Raw genomic sequence first — 21,071 nt, forward strand, 5'->3', positions numbered from 1 at the left:
CGCGGGCGGCAGCCTCCCGCCTGCTCCCGGGGACAGCGGGCGATTCCCGCTGCCCGGTTCCAGAGGAGTTTATTCCCGGTTCCAGAGGAGTTTATTCCCGGTTCCAGAGGAGTTTATTCCCGGTTCCAGAGGAGTTTATTCCCGGGTCCAGAGGAGTTTATTCCCGGTTCCAGAGGAGTTTATTCCCGGTTCCAGAGCAGTTTATTCCCGGTTCCAGAGGAGTTCATTTACTCACGAATCTCGGGGACTGCTGTCCCCGCGCCCGCCGTCAGGGGGCAGCAGCGCGGGAGGCGCGCGCAGGGAAGTGACGTCACGCGGCGTCCGGGAAGGCGCGCCGAGCTGTGCTCCGGTTCTGCTCCGGTTCTGCTCCGGTTCTGCCCCGGTTCCCCGGGACCGGCGGCGCTGAGTGAGGGGCGAGGCCGGGGCTGAGGGGTAAGGGGGCCTGTGAGGGTGTGTGAGCGGGGGGGCGGGACGGACCGGGCTGGGAGAGGATCAGGCGCACCCGGTGTGGGGCACTGAGGGGACCTGGCGGGCTCTGAGGGGACCGGGGGGCTGTGAGGGGACATTGGGGCAGGGGACAATGAGGGGAAGGTGGGAAAGGGTGGGGGAGCTCCCACGATCTCCCTGCCTTCCTCACCTCCCCTGCCTTCCCCTCACCTGTTGTACTCTCAGGTGTGGCAGAGATGGATTCCCAGGACATCAAAGAGCTGCAGCAGGAGGTGATGGACGAGCTGGGAATCTCCATGGAGGAGCTCCAGGAAATCATCGACAAAGAAGTGGAGAATTCCGAGTGGGTGAGGCAGCGGAAACAGCAGCTGGAGGAGCTGGAGCAGTGCATGAGGCACAAGGAGGAGGAGGTGGCCCACGTTGACCAGCTCATTGACGATGCCATGAGGTGCGTGGGCCTGGAGCGAGCCCAGATTCCGAGGAGAGGGATGTGGGGGGCTGTTCCCGTTCCCTTCAGGGCAGACCCCTCAGGGGTAGTTCCTGGCTCTATCCCTGTGGAATTGGGGAGGCACAGCTGGTTTCCCTCCCCCAGGGCCATCGACAAGTGCGAGACACTGGCAAAGGAGCTGTATTCCATGATGGGGCTGCAGTACCGGGAGAGCAGCTCGGAGGACGAGGCTCCGGCTGCCACGGAAGTGATCGAGATCCCAGACGAGGAGGACGACGATGTCATGAGCGTGGACTCGGGCTGGAAGCGCAGTTCAGTGTCCCCAGCAGTTCCAGGGGAGGGCTTGGGATAGGGGAATGCTCTTAGCTCATGGGGAACATCTGCCACATCCTGCTGGTGTTCCAGAATTCCTGGGGTCCCACGCTGGGATTTCACCCTTTTCCCACCTGCCTCACTGTTGTCGCCACGTTAGGAAAGGTGGCTGAGGGAAAGCCTTGTTTGGTTGGATTTCCTGGCAGGGATTTGTGATGGACGCTCTTCCCCGTTTCCTCTTCTTTCTGTGATTTAATTAGGATGGATTTTTTCCACAAAAAAGGTTTTAAACCACTGTTTTCTCTTTACTCGCAGGCAGCAGCAGTCCCAGAATCTCCAGGGATCAGAGTCTGGTGAGTGGAGAGGCCCTGACTAGAGTTTCCTGAGACACAATGTTGTGTTAGGGGCAAAAACCCAAAAGTTTCTCCGTGTTTCCCTTTTCTTTCCTCCAGCTGCGGGAAGCAATGGTTGCCATGAGGAAATCTGCCCGGGATGTTGCGAAATTCATGGATGCTGTAAACAAGAAAACAAACTTGCAGGAAGCACAGAAAGGTGAGGGAGTTCCAGGGTCTGTGTGCCCTGGGCCTTTGCTTCCCAAAATGGGAAAACAAGGATCCGCTTTCCCTGCAGGAAATCTCCGTTCATATTTATTGATCCCAAGTTGCTCTTTCAATTTGGGGTGTATCGATTCTGAATTTGTGTTTTTTTCCAAGCTGTTTCCGTTCAGTAAAAAGGAGGCATTTGGGCTGCCCGAGGGGAAGGAAAGCAGGAGTTGTTATTTCAGAGCTGTGCTTCCAGCTGTGTGTCGAGACGGGAGCTTTGGGTTTAGAGCTGACTTTGTGCCGTTTTCCTTGGTAGATGCACAACCTCCTCAGGAATCTCCTGGCACTGCCCAGCCCATCGCTGTCCCTGCAGCCCCTGACAATGATCTCAACGCTGATGGGGACCTCAAAGTGGGCATGAGGATTTTGGGGAAGAAAAGAACCAAGACTTGGCACAAGGGGACGTTGATTGCCATCCAGACAGTCGGTATGTGCCATGCACGGGGCTTTCCCCACATTTTGGGTGGGAAACCTGGATGAAAAGGTGTCAGAGCACCTGGTGTCACCTGGAAGGGATTGTGGGAACAGCACACTTCCACGGCTTCACTCTCCAAATTAAGTCCTGAAAGCTTTTAAGTGAATTCTGAGATGATTCTGGATAAACGATCTCCGAGTGACCCAGAGCGTTGGAATTCTGCTGTGGAATCCCAGGGCTTTTGTTTATTTTCCCCTTCATTTATCTTCTGTTTGCCTTAAAATGTCTTTCCAGGTGCTGGCAAGAAATATAAAGTGAAATTTGATAATAAAGGGAAGAGTTTGCTGTCGGGCAACCACATTGCCTACGATTACCACCCGTCTGCCGAGAGGCACCACGTGGGCAGGAGGGTGGTGGCCAGGTACAAGGATGGCAACCAGATGTGGCTCTATGCTGGGATCGTGGCTGAGACCCCCAACGTCAAGAATAAAGACAGGTATTCCTCATTTCCCATGGTCACATGCCCTCATCTCTGTTTTTTTTTGTTTTAGGCCAAAAAAAGAAAAAGGGTTTGTTTGAATACCCTTCAGGTGCTGAATTGTGCCTTCCCCACGAATGCAATTTCGACTTTCTTCATCTTTCTTATCTCTGAAACTCAGGGTGGAGCTTCCACCCTTGCTCGTGGCCCTGAGTCAGGAATTAGATCTGCTAATTTATTCAAATGATCACCCAAATGTTGAGTCTGGGCTCCTTGAGGCACGGAACAGTGGGAGGAAATAGGAGCCCTGGGAAGGTAGAGAGGCAGTGGTGTTGCCAAAGCTCTTCAGGAGGAGAAGGAGCAGGTTTGGAGCAGCTGTTTTTGGGAATAGAGAAGGGCCAAGGCTGCTCTGATCTATTAAAGGCTTGTGGTCTTCCTGAAGAGATTGATAAAGGACTTAATCTCCCTGGATCTGATACAAATTGTGCTGGATTTCATCTGATCCGTGTTTTATAACTGAAAGTGAGCTGAATTTGGTACTCAAATTGCAACTTTTCTCCTGGTTGTGATGCTGATCCCATCTCCTGCAGCTTTTGTACAGCTCCAGGGCCTGGAGTTAATTTTTCAGAGGCACTAAGTGGGTGCCTTATCCATCTTCCCTTTAGAAACCAGGAGCAGTTAAACTTTTTCTTTATCTCCCTTTCCTGGGGCACAGAGGAGATTCGGAGCAGAGGGAAAGGGCCTGGCTGGGAATTGTGCTGTTGGTGCAGCCATGGGGAGCGCAGGGAGCGTTTGGAGCTCTTCCTTCTGTCCTCATCCAGGTCTCCAGGAGGAGCAGGAGAGGTTCTCCCCTTCCACGGCGTGGAGCTGTGTTCTCTTCAGCTCCCATTCCTAATTGCCCTCTGTTCTGCAGGTTCCTGATCTTCTTCGACGATGGCTACGCGTCGTACGTGAAGGAGTGGGAGCTGTACCCGGTCTGCCGGCCACGTGAGTGATCCCTGGCCCTCCTGGCCTGCAGAGGTTTCGGGTCTTGGGAAGAGCTTGGGTCCAAAAACAGGCATGTGCCCTTTGGTGCTGAGCCTGAAGAGATCTGAAATCCTGGTTTATTGCCAGGAGGGTTCAGGATGCTCCACCACCGACATTCCGGCCCTCGGGATCACCCCTTGGCTGACCTTAGTAAAAATGCACCTGGAATATCCTAAAAAAAAAATAAATAAAAAATTAATGCTCTCTCTGTTTTGTCCTATTCCCTTTCTCCCTTTCCAAACAGTGAAAAAAGCCTGGGAGGACATTGAGGATGTTTCCTGTCGGGATTTCATTGAGGAGTACATCACTGCCTACCCCAACCGGCCCATGGTACTGCTGAAGAATGGGCAGCTGATCAAAACTGAGTGGGAAGGAACCTGGTGGAAATCCAGAGTGGAAGAAGTGGATGGAAGTCTGGTGAAAATCCTTTTCCTGGTAGGAATTTCCCTTCTCCCATTAGGATTAAATTCGAGGCTGGGGATGTGATCAGCTCTGTTTTAATTGCTAATCATGGAAATATCGAGGTTGGAAGAGTGTCTGAAGGCCCTGAACCACGTGCCCAGGTGCCACATCCACAGGGGTCCGGGACAATTCCAGGGTTGGTGGCTCCAGCACTGCCCTGCTCAGCCTGCCAGGCCATCAACACCCTTTCCAGGAAGAAACTTTCCCTAATACCCAAGTAGAGATTCCAACATAAATAACCACGTGTTTCTGCTGTTTGTCAGTGCTCATTGTTGTCTCCTTGTGCTCTCTTTGTGTCTCACCTCAGGAAGCTCTTCCCATGGGATCTGTGAGCGTTTCCTTCTCCTTCCCGCAGGAGGACAAACGTTGTGAGTGGATTTACCGAGGTTCCACACGCCTCGAGCCCATGTTCAGCATGAAAACTTCCACAGCTTCCACCCAGGAAAAGAAGCAAAGTGGGCAAACCAGGACTCGTCCCAATGTTGGTTGGTGGCATCTTTTGGTTTCATTTAGGTCCTGGGATTTAACTGGAGGGTGGTTTGGGTTTGGTGGGCTTTTTAGCAGAGCTCCTGGAGATTTCAGGTTTTGGTTTTTTTCTTTCTTCTGTGAGATTTCATATTTCCAGCAAGTCTTTTCCCCTGGCACAGGAGATTGAGATTTCCAGGGTTTTTCTTTGGCATAGGAGATTTAGATTTCCAGTGGGAGTTTTTTCCTGGAGTAATGCCACAAAACCAAACTGGACTTGGGTGAAGTGAGCAGAATTTTTGGGGGAGTTGCTGTGCCCCGAGTTTGGCGATGACCCACGTTAATCCCAAATCCCTCTTTTGGTTCCTTCCAGGCACAAGTCAGCGTTCTGGGGCCCGTACAGCCAGTTTGGGATAACATCAGGGGTTTTCCCTGTTGACTGTTTGGTTTTTCAACCTCCCCACCAGGTGCTGTGAGGAGCAAGGGCCCTGTGGTCCAGTACACCCAGGATTTAGCAGGAGCTGGTCCCCAGTACAGGGCTCCGGAGCAGCCGCCGGCTCCACGTCCTGCGTCTCCTCAGCCTGCAGAGATGGAGTAAGTACCAGAGTCACTTCCAGCACCTTCCACCTCTTTGCTTCTCTCCAGCGCTCAGCTCTCTCAGGCACCGCCTTTTTTTGTGCAGAGGAATCCTCAGGTGCAGGTTTCCTCCGTGGCTTTAGTCGTGATTTCGGGGGAGAACTCTTACCTAAAGCTGCTGGATGAATAACTGGGGGCGGGAGCTGAGAGCCAACACTCCCCGAGCCAAACCTCCCTCCAAAGGGCTAAAGCTTCGCACTTGCCTTTCCAAATTAGACCTTCGCTCCTTCTCTTCCCAAAGTCTGAATTGCTCCCTCGTGTCACGATCCAGGCGCTGGCCCCCGGCTGCCTTGTGTCCCTCCAGTCGGACTGACCTGCTCGCTGACCTCGCTGGGAGCTCGGGATCAGCGGTCGGTCCCGGTGGGCACGGAGCCATCCACGGCCAAGCCGCTGCCAGGGGCCCGAGGGGGACACTCCCGGAGCCGCAGGCTGAAGGAGGCCTGGAGGAAGGAGGAGCTCGGCTTGGTGATGAAGGGAGCATGTTGGAGAACACCAGGGAACCTGGGAATGTGCTCGGCGACTTTTTAGGGGAGGGAGAGGCTGTCCCAGTTCATTTTTGCCAGCACTGTGGATTTCCCATCCGGATTTACGGCCGCCTGGCCCCGTGCCAGCACGTCTTCTGCTGTGACTGTGCCCTGCTGCTGGGGCACGAGGGAGGCAGGACATGTCCCAGGTGTGAGCAGCCCGTGCAGGAGGTCAACCTTTACTCCCCACAGGCTCTCCAGGTGTAGCAGCAGCTCCAACCCCACCTGCCCCAGCCAGGGGTCTCGGGGGCTCCTCTCCAAGCAGCAGTGCAATATAACCCAATTTAGCCCTGGAAACACTCCCCCTTTGCTGGTCTGACCAGGATTTGGGAGCGGAAGCCACAAGAACATCACCTTTTCCATAATGCCAGAGAGATGCTGGATGCTGGAGGAGGTGCTGGGATGCTGGGCTGGGCCCCCAGCCCTGCAGGTCCCCCACGGGCAGGGAAGAGCTGGGCTGGCACTGGGACACCCCAGGACCATGGGCAGTGTCACAGCACGAAGATGACCAAGCTGGACCCACAGCCCCATCTGTCATCACCGAATCCTTTCCCATTCAGGCCTTGCAGTGCTTACAAGGAATTTTTTCCCTCTCCCCACAGAGGGCTTGGCTTTAGGACGTGGTTTTTGTGCAGCTGCTTCCCTGTCCTTACATCCAAACTGAACCGGGGCAGGAGGCAGCGCAGGCCTGGCTGTGTCCGTGCTGGTCCCAGGGATTCTGCGGGGTTCAAACACTTGGAATTCACATTATTAAAACTAAGAACAGTCTCCTCACTCTGGTGTTTTGTTTCCTCTGGGGAAAGCCTGGGTCTCTTCCCCCTCTTTCAAGTTTTTCTTGGTGTTGTCACCACTTCTGACTGGTCTCTTCTTGCTCTGTTTGAGATGTGTTTGGACACTTTGCTTTCAGGCAGCTGTTGGCAGAAGCCCTCATCCCTTCCTGCCCTCTTTGCTCCTCCCTTTCTCCCCAGTAACTTCACTGTTTTTCCTCTTCAGCGGCTGCTTTGGGGTGGTTTTCTGTTTTTTTGATGTGAATGGTTTGGAAGCCTGCAGTTGATTGAAAACCCCTGAAATGGGTTGAAAACCTGTTTTTTGGAGCCTCTACTAGCTCTTTCATCAGGGATATTATTACATCCCCTTGCACAACCCTATCTTGTTTCTTAGTCCTTGCAAGAGAGTCCTCTGGATTTGTTCCTCCCACTCAGGCCGGGTTGAGCCTCTGGAAACTCTGGCTTCTGCTAATCCAGGGGTTTCTTCATGGGCTGGTGTGTCCAGCTTTGTGGGATTAGGGCCTTGGGCATGCTCGTTACCCCCTTGCCTCATTTCAGAATCAGAAGTCGCTCGGAGCTGCAGCCGAGTGCTGAAATTCGGAGTGGTTGTGGGATTGCTGTAGCAGAAATAGCCAGAAATGGGCTGATTTTCACACTTATTCGGAAAAAAGCCACCACTGGGATTCTCCTGGTTTCTGAATTCCGTAGGGCAGTGTTGTTTTGATTCCCACCAGTTGCTTTTCCATGTTCCAAATCAGTTTCTTCTTCCCTCCTGCAGATGCTCCGACACCCAGCTGGCCCAGGGCAGAAAGCAGGTGGCCAAGAAAAGCACTTCCTTCCGTCCTGGCTCCGTGGGCTCCGGGCACTCGTCCCCGTCCTCCCCTGTCCTCGGGGACAGCCCAGCAGCCGGGAGGGCCCTCCCGGCCCCGCAGCACCGGTGAGCAGAGCTCTGGTGGGGACACGTGTGGGGCCTGTGTGTGCCGGTGGCTTTCTGCTGGGGATTCAGCAGCTCAGATTGTGCAGTGCTGGAGTCACTGAGGCTGGAAAAGAAAGGTGCCTGTCCCCCTGCACAGCTCTTCCTTAGCCCCGTCCCTTCTGTCCCCGCAGCGTCCCCAGCAGCGGCCCCTCGCAGCCCTTCCACGGCATGACGGACCGCGTTCCCAGCGAGCCGTCCTACCGGGCCCCGCTGGAGAAGCTCTTCTACCTGCCCCACGTCTGCAGCTACAGCTGCCTGTCGCGGGTGCGGCCCATCCGCAGCGACCAGTACCGCAGCCGCAACCCGCTGCTCATCCCGCTGCTCTACGACTTCCGCCGCATGACGGCGCGGCGCCGCGTCAACCGCAAGATGGGCTTCCACGTGCTCTACAAAACGCCCTGCGGGCTCTGCCTGCGCTCCATGCACGAGATCGAGCGCTACCTCTTCGAGACGGACTGCGACTTCCTCTTCCTGGAGATGTTCTGCCTGGATCCCTACGTGCTGGTGGATCGCAAGTTCCAGCCCTACAAGCCCTACTACTACATCGCCGACATCACCAAGGGCAAGGAGGACGTGCCCCTGTCCTGCGTCAACGAGATCGACAACACGCCGCCGCCGCAGGTGGCCTACAGCAAGGAGAGGATCCCCGGGAAAGGGGTCTACATCAACACCAGCTGGGAATTCCTCGTGGGCTGTGACTGCAAGGACGGCTGCAGAGACAAGTAGGTGACTGCCCCTGGGGAAGGGGACGGCACTGGGGCTGTGTGAGGAGCCCAGGAAACACCCCAAGGTGGATCTGATCTGGGATTTAAACCCGTGCAGTCAGTCCGCTGCAGGTTTCATGGTTTGGGTTGGAAGGAACATTAAAGATCACCCTGTCCCAACTCCTGCCGTGGGCAAGGGACACCTTCTACTGTCCCAGGTTGCTCCAAGCCCCGTCCAGCCTGGCCTTGGACACTCACAGGGATGAGAAATCCACAAGTTCTCTTGGTTTGATTCCGAGTCAAATCCTTTGTGCCCATCTCTGCCTAAAGACGTGATTTCTTTTCCTGTCCCCAGACTGCTGTGAGAAGTGTAACTCGTGGGTTTTCCTGTGTCTCTGCAGATCCAGGTGTGCCTGTCACCAGCTGACCATCCAGGCCAGCGGCTGCACCCCCGGAGGGCAAATCAACCCCAACTCGGGCTACCAGCACAAGCGGCTGGAGGAGTGTCTCCCAACAGGGTGAGCAGAGCCCTCACAAGCACCAGCCCCAGATCCACTGAGGGAATTGATCCCTGGGTATCCCAGTGCAGATGTGACCGCCTGCCTCTGCTCTTGGTTCTGCTGCCAGCTGTGGAATGGTTTGGGTTGGAAGGGGCCTCGAGGACCATCCAGAGCAGGGGCAGAGGCACCATCCATCAGACAGGGCTGCTCCAGGGATCCAGGGTCCTCTGGGATCTCTGTGCATCACCCCAGCACCACCAGCAGCCACAGACTTTGGGATGTTTCTTTATCCTGGAAGTGTCACCCTTCTCCTTCCTTCCAGCGTTTACGAGTGCAACAAGAGGTGCAAGTGCAACGTGAACATGTGCACCAACCGCCTGGTCCAGCACGGCCTCCAGGTGCGGCTGCAGCTCTTCAAGACCCAGAACAAAGGCTGGGGCATTCGCTGCCTCGACGACATCGCCAAGGGCTCCTTTGTCTGCATCTACGCAGGTGGGAGCTCACCTCGCAGAGGAAACCTCTTCTCTGGAGAGAGGGGAAGCCAGAGATGGGAATGGAGCTGGGGAAGGGGCTGGAGCACAGGGAGAACTCCTGAGGAAGCGAGGGGAGCTCATCCTGGAGAAAAGGAGGCTCAGGAGGGACCTTTTGGCTCTCTTCATCCCCCTGGGGAGGTTAAAGTTGGACATTCAGGAAAATTTCTTCCTGGGAAGGGCGGTCAGGCTCTGGCACAGGCTGCCCAGGGAGGTGGTAGAGTCACTGTCCCTGTAAGTGCTCAAAAGCACGTGGATGTGGCACCTGGGGACACGGCTCAGTGCTGGGGGGAACAGTTGGGAGCTGTCCCAGCCTCAGTGATTCCATGGTTCCACAGGAGCAGAAGGGGTGTGAAGCTCTTGCCCTGCCTGTTTTGGGGACTGCAGGGTGAGAGCTCAGCCGATGAACTTGCGCAACGCTGGCACGAGACGCTGCAGAACCCTCGTGGTGGCAGTGCCAGTGTCACAAGACGTCCCCCAGGCTGTCCTTGAGGTGACCCAACCCGCAGTGCTGCTTCCCCCGCGCTGCGATCCGGCTGGGCCCGGCACAGCCCACGAGAGGCAGAGGCTCCCTGGAACGGAGCCCAGCCACAGGCACAGCCACAGCTCTGCCAGCCCTTCCAGGGCTCTGCTTGAGCTGCTCTGTAGAGATTTCTGGGCTGAAAGTCTTGCTTTTAGCTCCACCACAAGCTTCAGGGTTTTGTCACATCAAGAAACAGGGTGATGTTGTCCTTTCCCAGCCCAGCTTTGGAATACCGTGGTGTCATCCCTATTTTCCCCTCTGTGAGCTTTGGAAAGGATAAAATCGAACGTCATCCCAGAAAACTCACCCTTCGTTTTCTGTCCCCCACAGGGAAAATCCTCACAGACGACTTTGCTGACAAAGAGGGGCTGGAGATGGGTGACGAGTACTTTGCCAACCTGGACCACATCGAGAGCGTGGAGAACTTCAAGGAGGGCTACGAGAGCGACGCCAAGTGCTCCTCGGACAACAGCGGCGTGGACCTCAAGGACGACGACGACGACGAGAACACGGGCTCGGAGGAACTGGAGGAATCCAACGAGGACAGCTCCGACGACAACTTCTGCAAGGACGAGAACTTCAGCACGAGCTCGGTGCTGCGCAGCTACGCCACGCGCCGGCAGACGCGCGGCCAGCGCGACCACGGCCTCTCGGAGACGGCCTCCAAGGACTCGGGGCTCGCCCGGCCCCTCGGCCACGACGAGCCCGCCACGGCCCCACCCTGCAAACTGCCCGTGTCTGAGGAGACCTCCAAGAACAAGGTGGCCTCGTGGCTGAGCTCCAACAGCATGGCCGAGAGCTTCCAGGACAGCGACAGCGCCTCGTCCCTGAGGATGGGCGAAGGGGGAGAAGCCAAGGCTGTGAAAATGGAGATCTCTGTGGAGAGGGAGAAGGGCTGTGCTCCCACGCCGGGAGAGCTGAACGGAGAGGCAAAGGCAGCCAAGAAGGAGGTGAGGGAGAGATGAGGGAATGGGAGAGTTAAAGGCAGGGATGTGCTCCTGCTCCAGTGGCTTTTCTCCCCATCCAGGGGAGTGTGGGGCTGTTGGATGTCACTGTGCTCAGCTCCCCTGCCTTCTCTGGTGGAACAGGGAGGAGCTTTTCCCCTCCCAGGGAGGGAGTTTGTGGCACAAGAGGCTACAGCAGTCGCTCGATGTGAGCAGAGCTGAACATTCTCCTGCCTGGGGACCTGAGGGACATGGCTGGGGACAGCAGGGACATGGAGGTGGTCCCTGTCCACCCCCTGCTCCAGGGAGAGTCCCCCGGGAAGGGGCATCTCCATTCTGGGTGTCACTGGGTGTCACACTGAGCGTGGGGACAGGCAGCATCTCTCTCCTGGGCTGGCATTTTGGGGAACAATTCCGTAGAAAGGCTGGAGAGCGCTCGAGGAGGGAGAGATTCCAATCTTCTGCAATCTTCTGTGCTTCTCCCCTCTGCAGGAACCTGAAGAATCAACCAAAATTCCTGGGTAAGATTCCTTAAATCGTGTTTTCCTGTCCTGTGGACAATTTCCCTGGAAATCCGGGCGTGACCTGCTCTTGTCCTGACCCCCAGGCTGAGCAGCCTGGGAAGGAGGTACGGCTACAACCCCTGTCCCCCCAAGCTGGAGGGGATCCGCAGGCCGGTGGGGGGGACGCTGCTGCTGCAGAACCGCCGGCGATCCCTGGCCCTGCCAACCCCCTCAGAGGTGAGTGGGCTGCGAGGTTCCTCCCCAAACCACTTCCACAGCGACCTTGAGCCTTCTCTGGGGGCGTTTTCTGCCTTTGGTTCCCAGGTGAGCGCAGGGTTTGTGGTTGTAGCTGTGGTTTCCTGGAGGACAGTTGATTTCCTTTGGATTTTGGGGACTTTTTGTGGACCTGAAGCATCGAAAAAAGGAGAGTGTGGAATTTGGGTTGGATTTGGCACCTTGGTTTGCACTCCCAGGACCCATTGTTTGGCACAGCCATCTGGGGGAAGCCAGCCTGAGGAACAATCCTTGTTTTTGGGGGGTCTTCTCCCTTCCTTTTGAGCACCTAATGCTCCAGGATCTCAAGGAGAACTCAGCAGCCCCCCAAAACCCCACAGGTGCTCCCAACATTGACCTGTGGGAGTGGTACCCAGAGGGGGATCCCCTTCTGGGGGGTTTCCTGGTGCAGAGGGGTGAGCTGGAGGAGAGCTCTGTATTCCTGGGGAAAGGGAGGCTCGGATGCACTCGGATGCAGGAGCTGTTCTGTCCCCAGGATGTGCTGACGCTCTCCAGCAGCACCGACAGCGAGGGGGAGCACAGGGCAGGGCAGGCCCCGGGCACCGCCAACGACAGCGACGACATCCAGACCATCTCCTCAGGATCCGAGGAGGAGGAAGGGGAGGACAAGAAAAATCCATCATCTGGGTCAGGTGAGGAGGGAGACGAGGGCTGAGGCTGAGAAGGTTTGGTTGGAAAGCACCGGGAAGGGCTCGTGAGGCCATAGCAGCTGCTCCTGCTGTGTCCCACAGCTGAGGTTGGAACGTTCCCCGTGAGGAGTTTAGCAAGATAAAACTGCAAAATCCGTTCTTCAGAAGCAGATGTTTAAGAGGGAGGCTTGCAGTGGGTCTGGGGCGATTCCAGGGGCTGTCCTGGAGCGCTGCTCTGGCTCTGAGGGGTTTGTCAGCTCTGAGAGGAGCAGCAGGGTCAGGGACAGCCCTGCCCCGGCTCCTCTGCTGAAGGCCCCGTCTCGTGGCAGGTCCTGTGAAGAGACAGGTGGCTGTGAAATCCACCCGAGGCTTTGCCCTCAAGTCCACCCACGGCATCGCCATCAAATCCACGCCGCTGGCGGCGGCCGACAAGGGCGAGAGCGCGGGGCCCGTGCGCCGCAGCACGCGGCAGTTCTACGACGGGGAGGAGAACTGCTACATCATCGACGCCAAGCTCGAGGGCAACCTGGGCCGCTACCTCAACGTGAGTGGGGCACAGGGACACCTCGGGGCTGCCCAGGGGGGCTGCTCCTCCCCAGGACTGGCTGAGAACGGGAAAAGCAGGGAGAAGAGCAGGTTCAGGAGGATGATGTGCCTGCCCGAGTGGAGCAGCGGCTGCTCGGGCTGGTGGGAGCAGGAGCAGCGCTGTCAGTCCTTCCAGAGCCCGTTACCTTTAGAGTGGATCTTGTGACTCGGCCCGGGCGTGCAGCCTGCTCCAGCAGGATTCCACCAGGAATGCTGCTTGTTTATAAAGGCTGTGCTCGGTGCTGGCAGCTCGGCCTCCCTGCCCGGGCAGCAGCTCAGGCTCTTCCCTGTTGCCGTTACAGCACAGCTGCACCCCAAACCTCTTTGTGCAGAACGTCTTCGTGGACACCCACGACCTTCGCTTCCCCTGGGTCGCCTTCTTCGCCAGCAAGTGAGTCCTGGAGTGCTGGGAAGGGCTGAGGATTCCTGGGCTTTGGTGGGACCTGGCTCCATGGCCAGGGCTGGGTGTTCCCTGCTCCTGGAAACCCCATTCCCAGTTTCCCATCATTCCTGCGCAGGGAAAACCTTGGTGTCAGGTGAAATCCTCTCATGCTGGAGATCCTGCTGTGATTTCCACCAGTTTCAGACCTTCCCAAAGGGCAGAGCGAGGCATGCAGCAGCCAATCTCCCTTCTGGTTTCAGTCCCAAATCTTTGAGTCGTGGTGAATCCCTGCCACGTTCCTCTCTGCTCCTCCAGGAATCCTCACGGGAATGATTCACCAGGGAACTTTGTCCCTTTCTCCCTGGCTGTCCCAGCCTCATCCTGGAGCACCCACATGGAAGCGTGTCTCCCTTTTACCACCCAGTTTCTCCTCTTTTCTGGCACAGTCTCCTCACCCATCCCGTGTGGTTTTTTCCTTCCCAGGCGGATCCGAGCCGGCACGGAGCTGACCTGGGATTACAACTACGAGGTGGGCAGCGTGGAGGGCAAGGAGCTGCTGTGCTGCTGCGGGGCCATCGACTGCCGGGGCCGGCTGCTCTGAGCCCCCCGCTCCCAGCGGATCCCGCTGCTCCTGAGGCCTGGTGCTCGCTTTCCCTCAGCGAGGGTAAAGTTCCTTCTCAAGAGGTTCTCAGTTCTCCCACTCACCTGGAAAATCACAGATGGACACGGAGCAGGAACGGACTCGGGCTGTGCTGGGCGGTGATTCCCAGCCCCTGGGCTTTTCCCACCTTCCAGAGGCTGGAGTTATCCCACAAGACCATGGGCTCCCTCAAGGAAGCAGCTTTTCCTGCTCTGCTCCAGTTTTCCACCAAATTTAAGGCACAAAGTAATTTTTTCCAGCAGCAAGCACTTGTCCAGCATTCCCAGGAAGTGCTTTCTAATTGGCACGGAGGCCTTGAAAGTAGGAGGGAGGATGGTGGAAAGAATCCCTGGAAGAACTGGACCAATCGGGATTTATAAAATTCAAGTGAAAAAAGACAAAAAGTAAGTACCTGTCTTCACCCGTGAGCCGTTGTAAAGAATCTTTTAGTTGCTAAAAAGCAGTAAAAGTGTCTTTTTCTATCAAAACAACCTACCCTGATCTTGAGACACAGCAAAGAGCCCTGAAAAAGAAGGGTTGAACCACTGCCATCATCCTTGTTCCTGTGGGGTTTGCAGGAAAAATGCCAGAGGTGGATGGGCCCAGGCAAAGGGATAAGGAGCTCCCACATTTTCACCTTTCCTTCACCTTTCCTCCAAACAAACACTCCTTAAACCCTCCACCTGGGAAAATTGCAGAGAAACAGGTTGGGATTTTCTTGAGGAAGCAGATTTGGTGCCTCTGCCACCTGCAGCCCTCCCAGGACGTCACTGGGAGCCCCTGAGCTCCTGCAGTGAGCTGGACACGGATCCACACGGAAAATCACACGGAAAATCACCGGGATCTGGCCTGGGCTTCGTTTTGGTTTGGGGGGAAGGAGGGAAGGCACTGGGGCACATCCAAAAGGTTCAAAAAGCCACCCTGAGAACTGGATGGAAGAGGTGAAGTTGTTCACTCGGGGGTCAAACCCCAGCCTGGAGGTGGTGGATCAGTTCCCAGCCCCGTAACCAACACCAGCCCAGCTCCAGGCAGCCCTGACAAGGGAGGCTTGTTGGGCTTTCTCCTGCTAAATAACCTTGTTTTTCCTTTGTAAAATAAAACCTTTCTGGGGCCTCCTGGAGCTCCAGTTCCATCCCGAGCGTCCACCTGAATGGAGGCTTTGTCATCCCAGCGGGGCCGCAGCTCCTCAGAGAACCCAAACCCACGCTCCAGCCTGGGCTTGAAGACTTGGAGAACTTTAAGGAGAAAAAAAAAATATAAAAAACATCAAAATCCTCAACACTGCCCATTTTTAGCTCTGCCTAAAGGATCTATGCCAAACCCATCTAATGCCTCCACCCCAGGGCCATAGTGCCACTCACAGAATATGCCCAAATCCTGTATTTTTTTTACCCAAGTTTATTAGTTTTTTTAACTTTTAATATATTTAACCTTTTATTTATTTTTTCTTTTTTTAAAAAACAAGAACAACAAAACACATTTTGGTCTGGCATTGGTTAATGGTCCTTTTTCCCCCCACCCCTCCGTGCTGGGAGGTCTCGCAGCATCCCGAGGGATGCAGGAGACAGAGCCAAGCCCGGCTCCTTCTGTCTTCCAAATAAATAGAAAGAAAAAAAAAAAAAAAGGAAAAATCAGTTGGAAATTTGTCCTGTTACAGCTGGGAGAGGCCAGAGAGGGAGAAACTCAAAATCCATTTACCGAAATGAGAGGATTAAACTCTGTGAGACACAAGGAGTGACTCAGCCCCAGAGCTTCCTTCCCCCAAGTACTTCCATAGTGTCATCCCGTCATTTAGGCACTGAACACCCAGGAATTCCCGCTCCTCCCTCCCAGTTGGGTGGAGCAGGGGTTGAGCCGGCTGTTCCAGCCGGACACAGGTCAGAGGAAGGGGCTTCTCCCCTCCCCCGGTGAAGGAATGGTTGGGAAATCAGGAATAACAGAGCCCAGCGAGGGGCTGGGGCCGAGCTCTTTGGCCAGAGCAACCCGAGGGGCTGCGGGGCGGGCGGGAGCTGCCCCGGTGGGACCGGCAGGAGCCGCCCCGGTGGGACCGGCAGGAGCCGCCCCGGTGGGACCGGCAGGAGCCGCCCCGGTGGGACCGGCAGGAGCCGCCCCGGTGGGACGGGAGCCCTCCTGGCAGGGTCCCCGCCAGCCCCGGGAACCGCAGTGGATTAAGGCAGCAGGTGAGAGGTGGAAGGGCACCAGCGGTGAGTGTGAGGCAGAGCTGCGGCCCCGCTCCGGGGTCCCGGTGTGGAGCGGCCGGAGGGGCCGGGCCGGTGGCACGAGGTGGCAGCTCTCGGGTCCGGGGCACTCAGTCGGTTTTGCGGTGGTTGTTGTTGAGGACAGGGTGGCCATTGGAGAGGGGCCCGTTCTTGGCCACCTCCTCCTCCTCCTCCGAGTTGTCCGTCTCCTCGCGGTCACTCCGCTCATCCTCCACCACCTGCGGGCACGGGGGGTTCAGTCAGCAGCCCCCCCTCTTCCTGCTGTGCCTCAGTTTCCCCATTGCAACCACAGTCGGGATTCAGGATCTGGGGGTCTCCCCCTGCTGAGCCCCATCCTCCATCCACCCCCTGGCCCCAGGTCCCCTCTGACCTTTCCAGTTATGAACTTCTGGGCCATGCGGATGATGAGGTAGGCCCAGAAGATGTGCAGCGACTGCAGCACCACCATCATGAAGTTGAAGAAGTAGTAGCCGAAGAAGGCGGGGTAGAGATCCAGCGGGTAGAACATGGTGCAGTGCATGATCCTGCCAGGAAAAGCCGCTCCAGTCACGGGGCAGAACCAGCACCCCACCCCCCGAGACCCCCCCAGCCCCTGCCTCAGTTTCCCCCCGTTCCCCCGGAGCTCACCAGAAGGGCAGGATGACCAGGCGGGTGATGATGAAGACGGCTGCGAAGACGATGAAGATGTTGTTGCAGGTGTTCCTCCAGCCGGCGTAGTTGAACATCTTGGCAGACTGGGGGGGCAGCGGGGTGAGCTGGGCAGGGGGCACAGCACGGGGGACGCGGTGACAGACGGGGAGGGGGACACACCAACCTCCAGCAGGTAATCCGAGGAGTCGTGCAGGGCCATGATGAGCGTCCCTGCACGGACGTAGTTGGCGAACCAGGAGAAGCTGATGAGGATGATGGTGGCGACGTGGTGGATGATTTGCTCTTTGAAATCCTGTGCCCAAAGCAGAGGGGAGCCCAGCGCTGGGGGGTGACAGCAGCCCGGACCCCACAGCCCGCGTGTCCCCACATCCTCCACCACCACCAGTGTGAGGAAAACCCTGCCAAGGTGTCCCAGCGACTCCCACCCCTCCCAGAGCCCCCACCTTGCGCTTGACGTCAGAGGCGATGCTGAAGAGCAGGGACCAGTAGAAGGAGAGCTCGATCATGTAGTACCAGTACTGGGAGGGCAGCACGCTCTGGGGACAAGGGACAGGTTGGGGGCGTCCTCTGTGCCCCCACAGGGGTTTGGTCCCCTTATCTGGGCACCATCCGGGTGTCCTGGGGACCCCCAAACCTCCAGGGGGGCCAAGAGACCCCCCTGCACCCCCAGCTGCCTCTGCTGATCCTGGTGCTCAGGAAAAGCCGCGGGCTGGCAGCCAGGTCGGGCCGGTGCTCACCTGGATGGGATATCCCTTCCACACCTCCCGGAGGTCGTAGAACCAGGGTTTCTGCGGGATGGGGAGGGGGAGACAGAGCAGTCAGAGGGGCTGGGGGGGCCAGGGGAGCACGGGAGGGGGGCAATACTCACATCCACTATGACAGCCATGCCAGCAATGAAAGCAATAAGGTAAAAGGTGAATCTCCAACTGGAAAAAGGAAGCAGACGGTCCTCAGACGGGCACCGGGGAGCAGGAGGGAAGAGGACGGACCCACCGGCCCCGGATCCTGCGTCTCCCACCCTCCCAGGCAGCTCCTGGCCAAGCTGAGGCTCCCAGAGCCCCCCAGGGTGGAGGGACAGTGACCTCAGGCAGGAAGGGGGGTCTCACCTGGCCTCCCGGAACTTCTTGAGCAGGCTGGGCCGGTCCTGGTTGCGGCGGCGGCGGAACCAGCGCTCGACCTGGCGCACGGTGCAGCCGCTCTTCTTGGAGAGCATCTCCACATCAGCCTGAGGACACCAGGACATGTCCCCTGTGTCACACAGCCCTGCCTCTGCCACCCCCACCCCCTCAGGCACCTCTGGGGACCCCCCCAGGCCTCACCTGCTTAGGGTGTTTGCTGGTGGCAGCATAAAACTTCTCCAGCACCGCATTGGGGGTGGCTTTTAACCGGACCTTCTCCTTGACATTCAGGAGCCCGGCCAGGGGGGTGGCCACATACCTGGGGAAGGAGTTGGGGACATAAATGTCCCCATTTCTGTCACCTGGATTATTTGGCCCCATCAAAGCCACCCAGGGACCCAAAACCACTCAGTGCCTCGGTCTCCCCATCCTGCTGCACCTTCCCCGGGGTGGGGGGATGTCCCTTATCCATCCCTCTGCACCCCCCTGTGCAGGCCCTGCACCCCCAAACGCCCCTGCCCAGCCCCGCGTGCCCCCAAAGCCCCCAGCGCCCCATAGACCCCGCTCGCGCCTGTCTCCGCCTGGCGGCCGCGCCGCGCCACTGCACCCCACGGAGGGGACCCCAAACCGTGACCCCAAATCCCCCCGGATCCCCCAAACCCGCGCGTGGTGTGCAGGAACCGTGACCCCAAATCCCCCCGGATCCCCCAAACCCGCGCGTGGTGTGCAGGAACCGTGACCCCAAATCCCCCCGGATCCCCCAAACCCGCGCGTGGTGTGGAGGAACCGTGACCCCAAATCCCCCCGGATCCCCCAAACCCGCCTGTGGTGTGCAGGAACCGTGACCCCAAATCCCCCCGGATCCCCCAAACCCGCGCGTGGTGTGGAGGAACCGTAACCCCAAATCCCCCCGGATCCCCCAAACCCGCGCGTGGTGTGGAGGAACCGTGACCCCAAATCCCCCCGGATCCCCCAAACCCGCGTGTGCCACAGGGGAGCTCCCCGACGCCCTCTGTCACGGGCCGTCCCCACTCTGCTGAAGGGCAGTCCCCCCTTCTCCTGCCACCCCAACAATGCCGGGTCTGTTCCCATTGTTTGCCCAACAAATCGCTCCCTAAACGCCCGGTGAGTGCGGGGGATGCACAAAGCCGTGTTTGTGTGGGGCAGGGGGAGCACGTGCATTTGGGGAGGGGGGATCAGGACCCCTCAGCCAGGCTGAGCTCAAGGTGCCACATCCCAGGGCTCGGCCACAGCCCCCAGGGCACGGGGAGAGCCGGAGCAGGGGCTCAGGATCCGTCCCCATCCCCAGGGAAGGGACTCACGTCTCAAAGAGGTGCCGGACAACGAGGAAGAGGAAGGCCAAGGGGAGGGTGATGTACAGGTCAGAGGCTTTGGCATAGACTCGCCCATCCCGGTCCTCCAGGTCAGCCCAGGTGAGGTTTGCCGGGAGCCAGAGCCGTTCCCACCAAAAATAGTTATACAAGGTCTGAAACATGCTGGGGGGAGGGAGAGGGGGAGAAATGAGGGGGGCATCTCTGAGGAGACGGCTGATCCCACCCCGGCCTGTCTCCCGCTGCACCAGGCGCCCCAATCTCCACCTCTGCTCCCGGGGAGGCCCCGGTGAAATCCCCGGTGAAATCCCCGTCGGAGCGGCCGGCGCCGGGCTCGGGCACCGAGGGACTTTGCCCCTGCAGCCCAGAGGTCGGAGGGTGATCATTAACAGGGGCCCGGCAGCCCGAGGGAAGAGCCGGGACTCGGCTCCGGGACGGCAACCCCGGCTCTGCAGCGCAGGAGGAGCAGAAGAAGCCCCCGACGCTGTTTTCCCTCCCGAGAGCCGTGTGCGCATCCCGCGGCCGATCCAAAGCCAGTTCCCGGGGGGAAAAGGAGGCCCGGAGCCCACCGGCACCGTGCCGAGGCCCAGCGCAGCAGCAGCAGCCCGGGATTAGGGATTTGCGGGCGGCACAATGAGCACCTTTGTGCCTTAAAAAGGCTCCGGCCGGGGGGAGCCGCGGGGTCAGCGCATCCCGGCTCCCCGTCGCTCCCGGTTCTGGGGGACCCCGCGGGGTCGGGACGGGATCCCAGCCCCGGGAAGCGAATCCCCAGCGCGGCGCGGGGATCGTGGCGAGGCTCGGGGCGGCTCCGCTCCGCCGGGGGAGGAAGAGGAACCACCGTGGCCGGTTTCGCAAGGGCAGGCGGGAGGGAGGTGCCGCAATTCCCGACTCCCGGGGCTGTGCCGCGGGCAGGTAACGGGAGGGGAGCGTGGGAGGCCGGGGTGAGGCCCCGGTCAGGGCCGGCAGCTCCTCCTGCCCCGGGGCAGCGGCAGCACAGCGCGATGTCCCGGCACCGGGGACACCGGCGGAGGAGGGGGCCACCGACAGGCCGGACCCCTCCCCTAGAGCTGATTTTAGGAGCGATCCTGCTGGAAGCGGACGAATTCCCGACGTTTTTAGGAAGTCGCGGACAGAGAGACGGGACCGGGAGGGAGCCGGGCCCGGGGGCTGCGGGTCTGGGGGAGCGGCCCCGGCGGGGCCCGAGGCCGCTCTGAGCCTTCGCTGCGGCCCCGGGGGGCCCCGGCCCCGCCCGAGCAGCCCCGGGGGCCCTGCCGGACCGTGACGGAGGCCCGGGATGGCTCCGGTGCGCGCCCAACGCCCGCAGAAAGGCCCGGCCGCGGCCCTGGCGCTGGGGGGGCGGGCGGGAACCATCCCGCGGCCCCCCCCGGGCGGCGCCTCCCGAGCCGGGGGGGGCCCCGCGTGCCCCCGCTGCCCCCCGGCCGCACTCACCCGCCGCCGCCGCCGGAGCCCTCACGGAGCCGCCGCCCGGAGCCCTCACGGAGCCGCCGCTCGCCCCCTCCGTCCCGCGCGCGCCCCGCGCCAGGCAGCGGCGGCAGTGACGTCACCGCAACCCGGGAGTGACGTCACCGCAACGCCGCGGGGAGCGGCGCCCGCCGTGGGGCGGAGCGGGGCGGGCCCAGGCGTGAGCAATCAACGGCCGAGAGGGGATCTGTACACACCCCATGGGCCCCGGGGTGCCCCACACATCCACCCCAAATACACCCCAAATACACCTCAAATACACCCCAAATACACCCCAAATACACCTCAAATACACCCCAAATACACCCCCAAATACACCTCAAATACACCCCAAATACACCCCAAATACACCCCAAATACACCTCAAATACACCCCAAATACACCCCAAATACACCTCAAATACACCCCAAATACACCTCAAATACACCCCAAATACACCCCCAAATACACCTCAAATACACCCCAAATACACCCCAA

The 21,071-nt window shown here is 58.8% G+C and overlaps 2 protein-coding genes across 8 annotated transcripts; one reads left to right on the forward strand and one right to left on the reverse strand.

The window, feature by feature from the left end:
• Positions 1-165: 165 nt before the first annotated feature.
• SETDB1 (SET domain bifurcated histone lysine methyltransferase 1) lies at positions 166-15,416 on the forward strand. Of its 6 annotated transcripts, none has more exons than XM_058860739.1 (22): positions 171-432; positions 673-895; positions 1,040-1,206; positions 1,523-1,560; positions 1,660-1,759; positions 2,066-2,236; positions 2,519-2,720; positions 3,616-3,689; positions 3,973-4,163; positions 4,498-4,675; positions 5,123-5,249; positions 7,361-7,519; positions 7,690-8,280; positions 8,664-8,780; positions 9,085-9,254; positions 10,146-10,765; positions 11,252-11,280; positions 11,367-11,586; positions 12,032-12,188; positions 12,515-12,729; positions 13,073-13,161; positions 13,636-15,416. In XM_058860739.1, the coding sequence occupies exons 2-22, from the start codon at positions 684-686 to the stop codon at positions 13,751-13,753; spliced, it is 3,945 nt and encodes a 1,314-aa protein (XP_058716722.1). In that variant the 5' UTR covers positions 171-432; positions 673-683; the 3' UTR covers positions 13,754-15,416. The 6 variants fall into 6 exon arrangements, with proteins under 6 accessions (XP_058716726.1, XP_058716727.1, XP_058716722.1 ...); XM_058860740.1 differs by having other exon boundaries at positions 4,546-4,675; XM_058860741.1 differs by having other exon boundaries at positions 172-432; positions 11,367-11,499.
• On the reverse strand, positions 15,299-20,707 carry CERS2 (ceramide synthase 2). 2 transcript variants are annotated; one of them, XM_058860761.1, is made up of 11 exons: positions 20,561-20,707; positions 19,103-19,276; positions 17,982-18,099; positions 17,769-17,887; positions 17,531-17,588; positions 17,400-17,450; positions 17,106-17,198; positions 16,826-16,954; positions 16,639-16,745; positions 16,382-16,535; positions 15,299-16,229 (listed from the first exon to the last, which is right to left on the reverse strand). In XM_058860761.1, exons 2-11 carry the CDS (start codon positions 19,273-19,275, stop codon positions 16,101-16,103), a joined length of 1,131 nt encoding a protein of 376 aa, XP_058716744.1. In that variant the 5' UTR covers position 19,276; positions 20,561-20,707; the 3' UTR covers positions 15,299-16,100. The 2 variants fall into 2 exon arrangements, with proteins under 2 accessions (XP_058716744.1, XP_058716743.1); XM_058860760.1 differs by lacking the exon at positions 20,561-20,707 and adding an exon at positions 19,379-20,438.
• Positions 20,708-21,071: the final 364 nt, after the last annotated feature.

This window comes from Poecile atricapillus, chromosome 33 (assembly GCF_030490865.1).
Source record: "Poecile atricapillus isolate bPoeAtr1 chromosome 33, bPoeAtr1.hap1, whole genome shotgun sequence".
NCBI classification, from domain to species: domain Eukaryota; kingdom Metazoa; phylum Chordata; class Aves; order Passeriformes; family Paridae; genus Poecile; species Poecile atricapillus.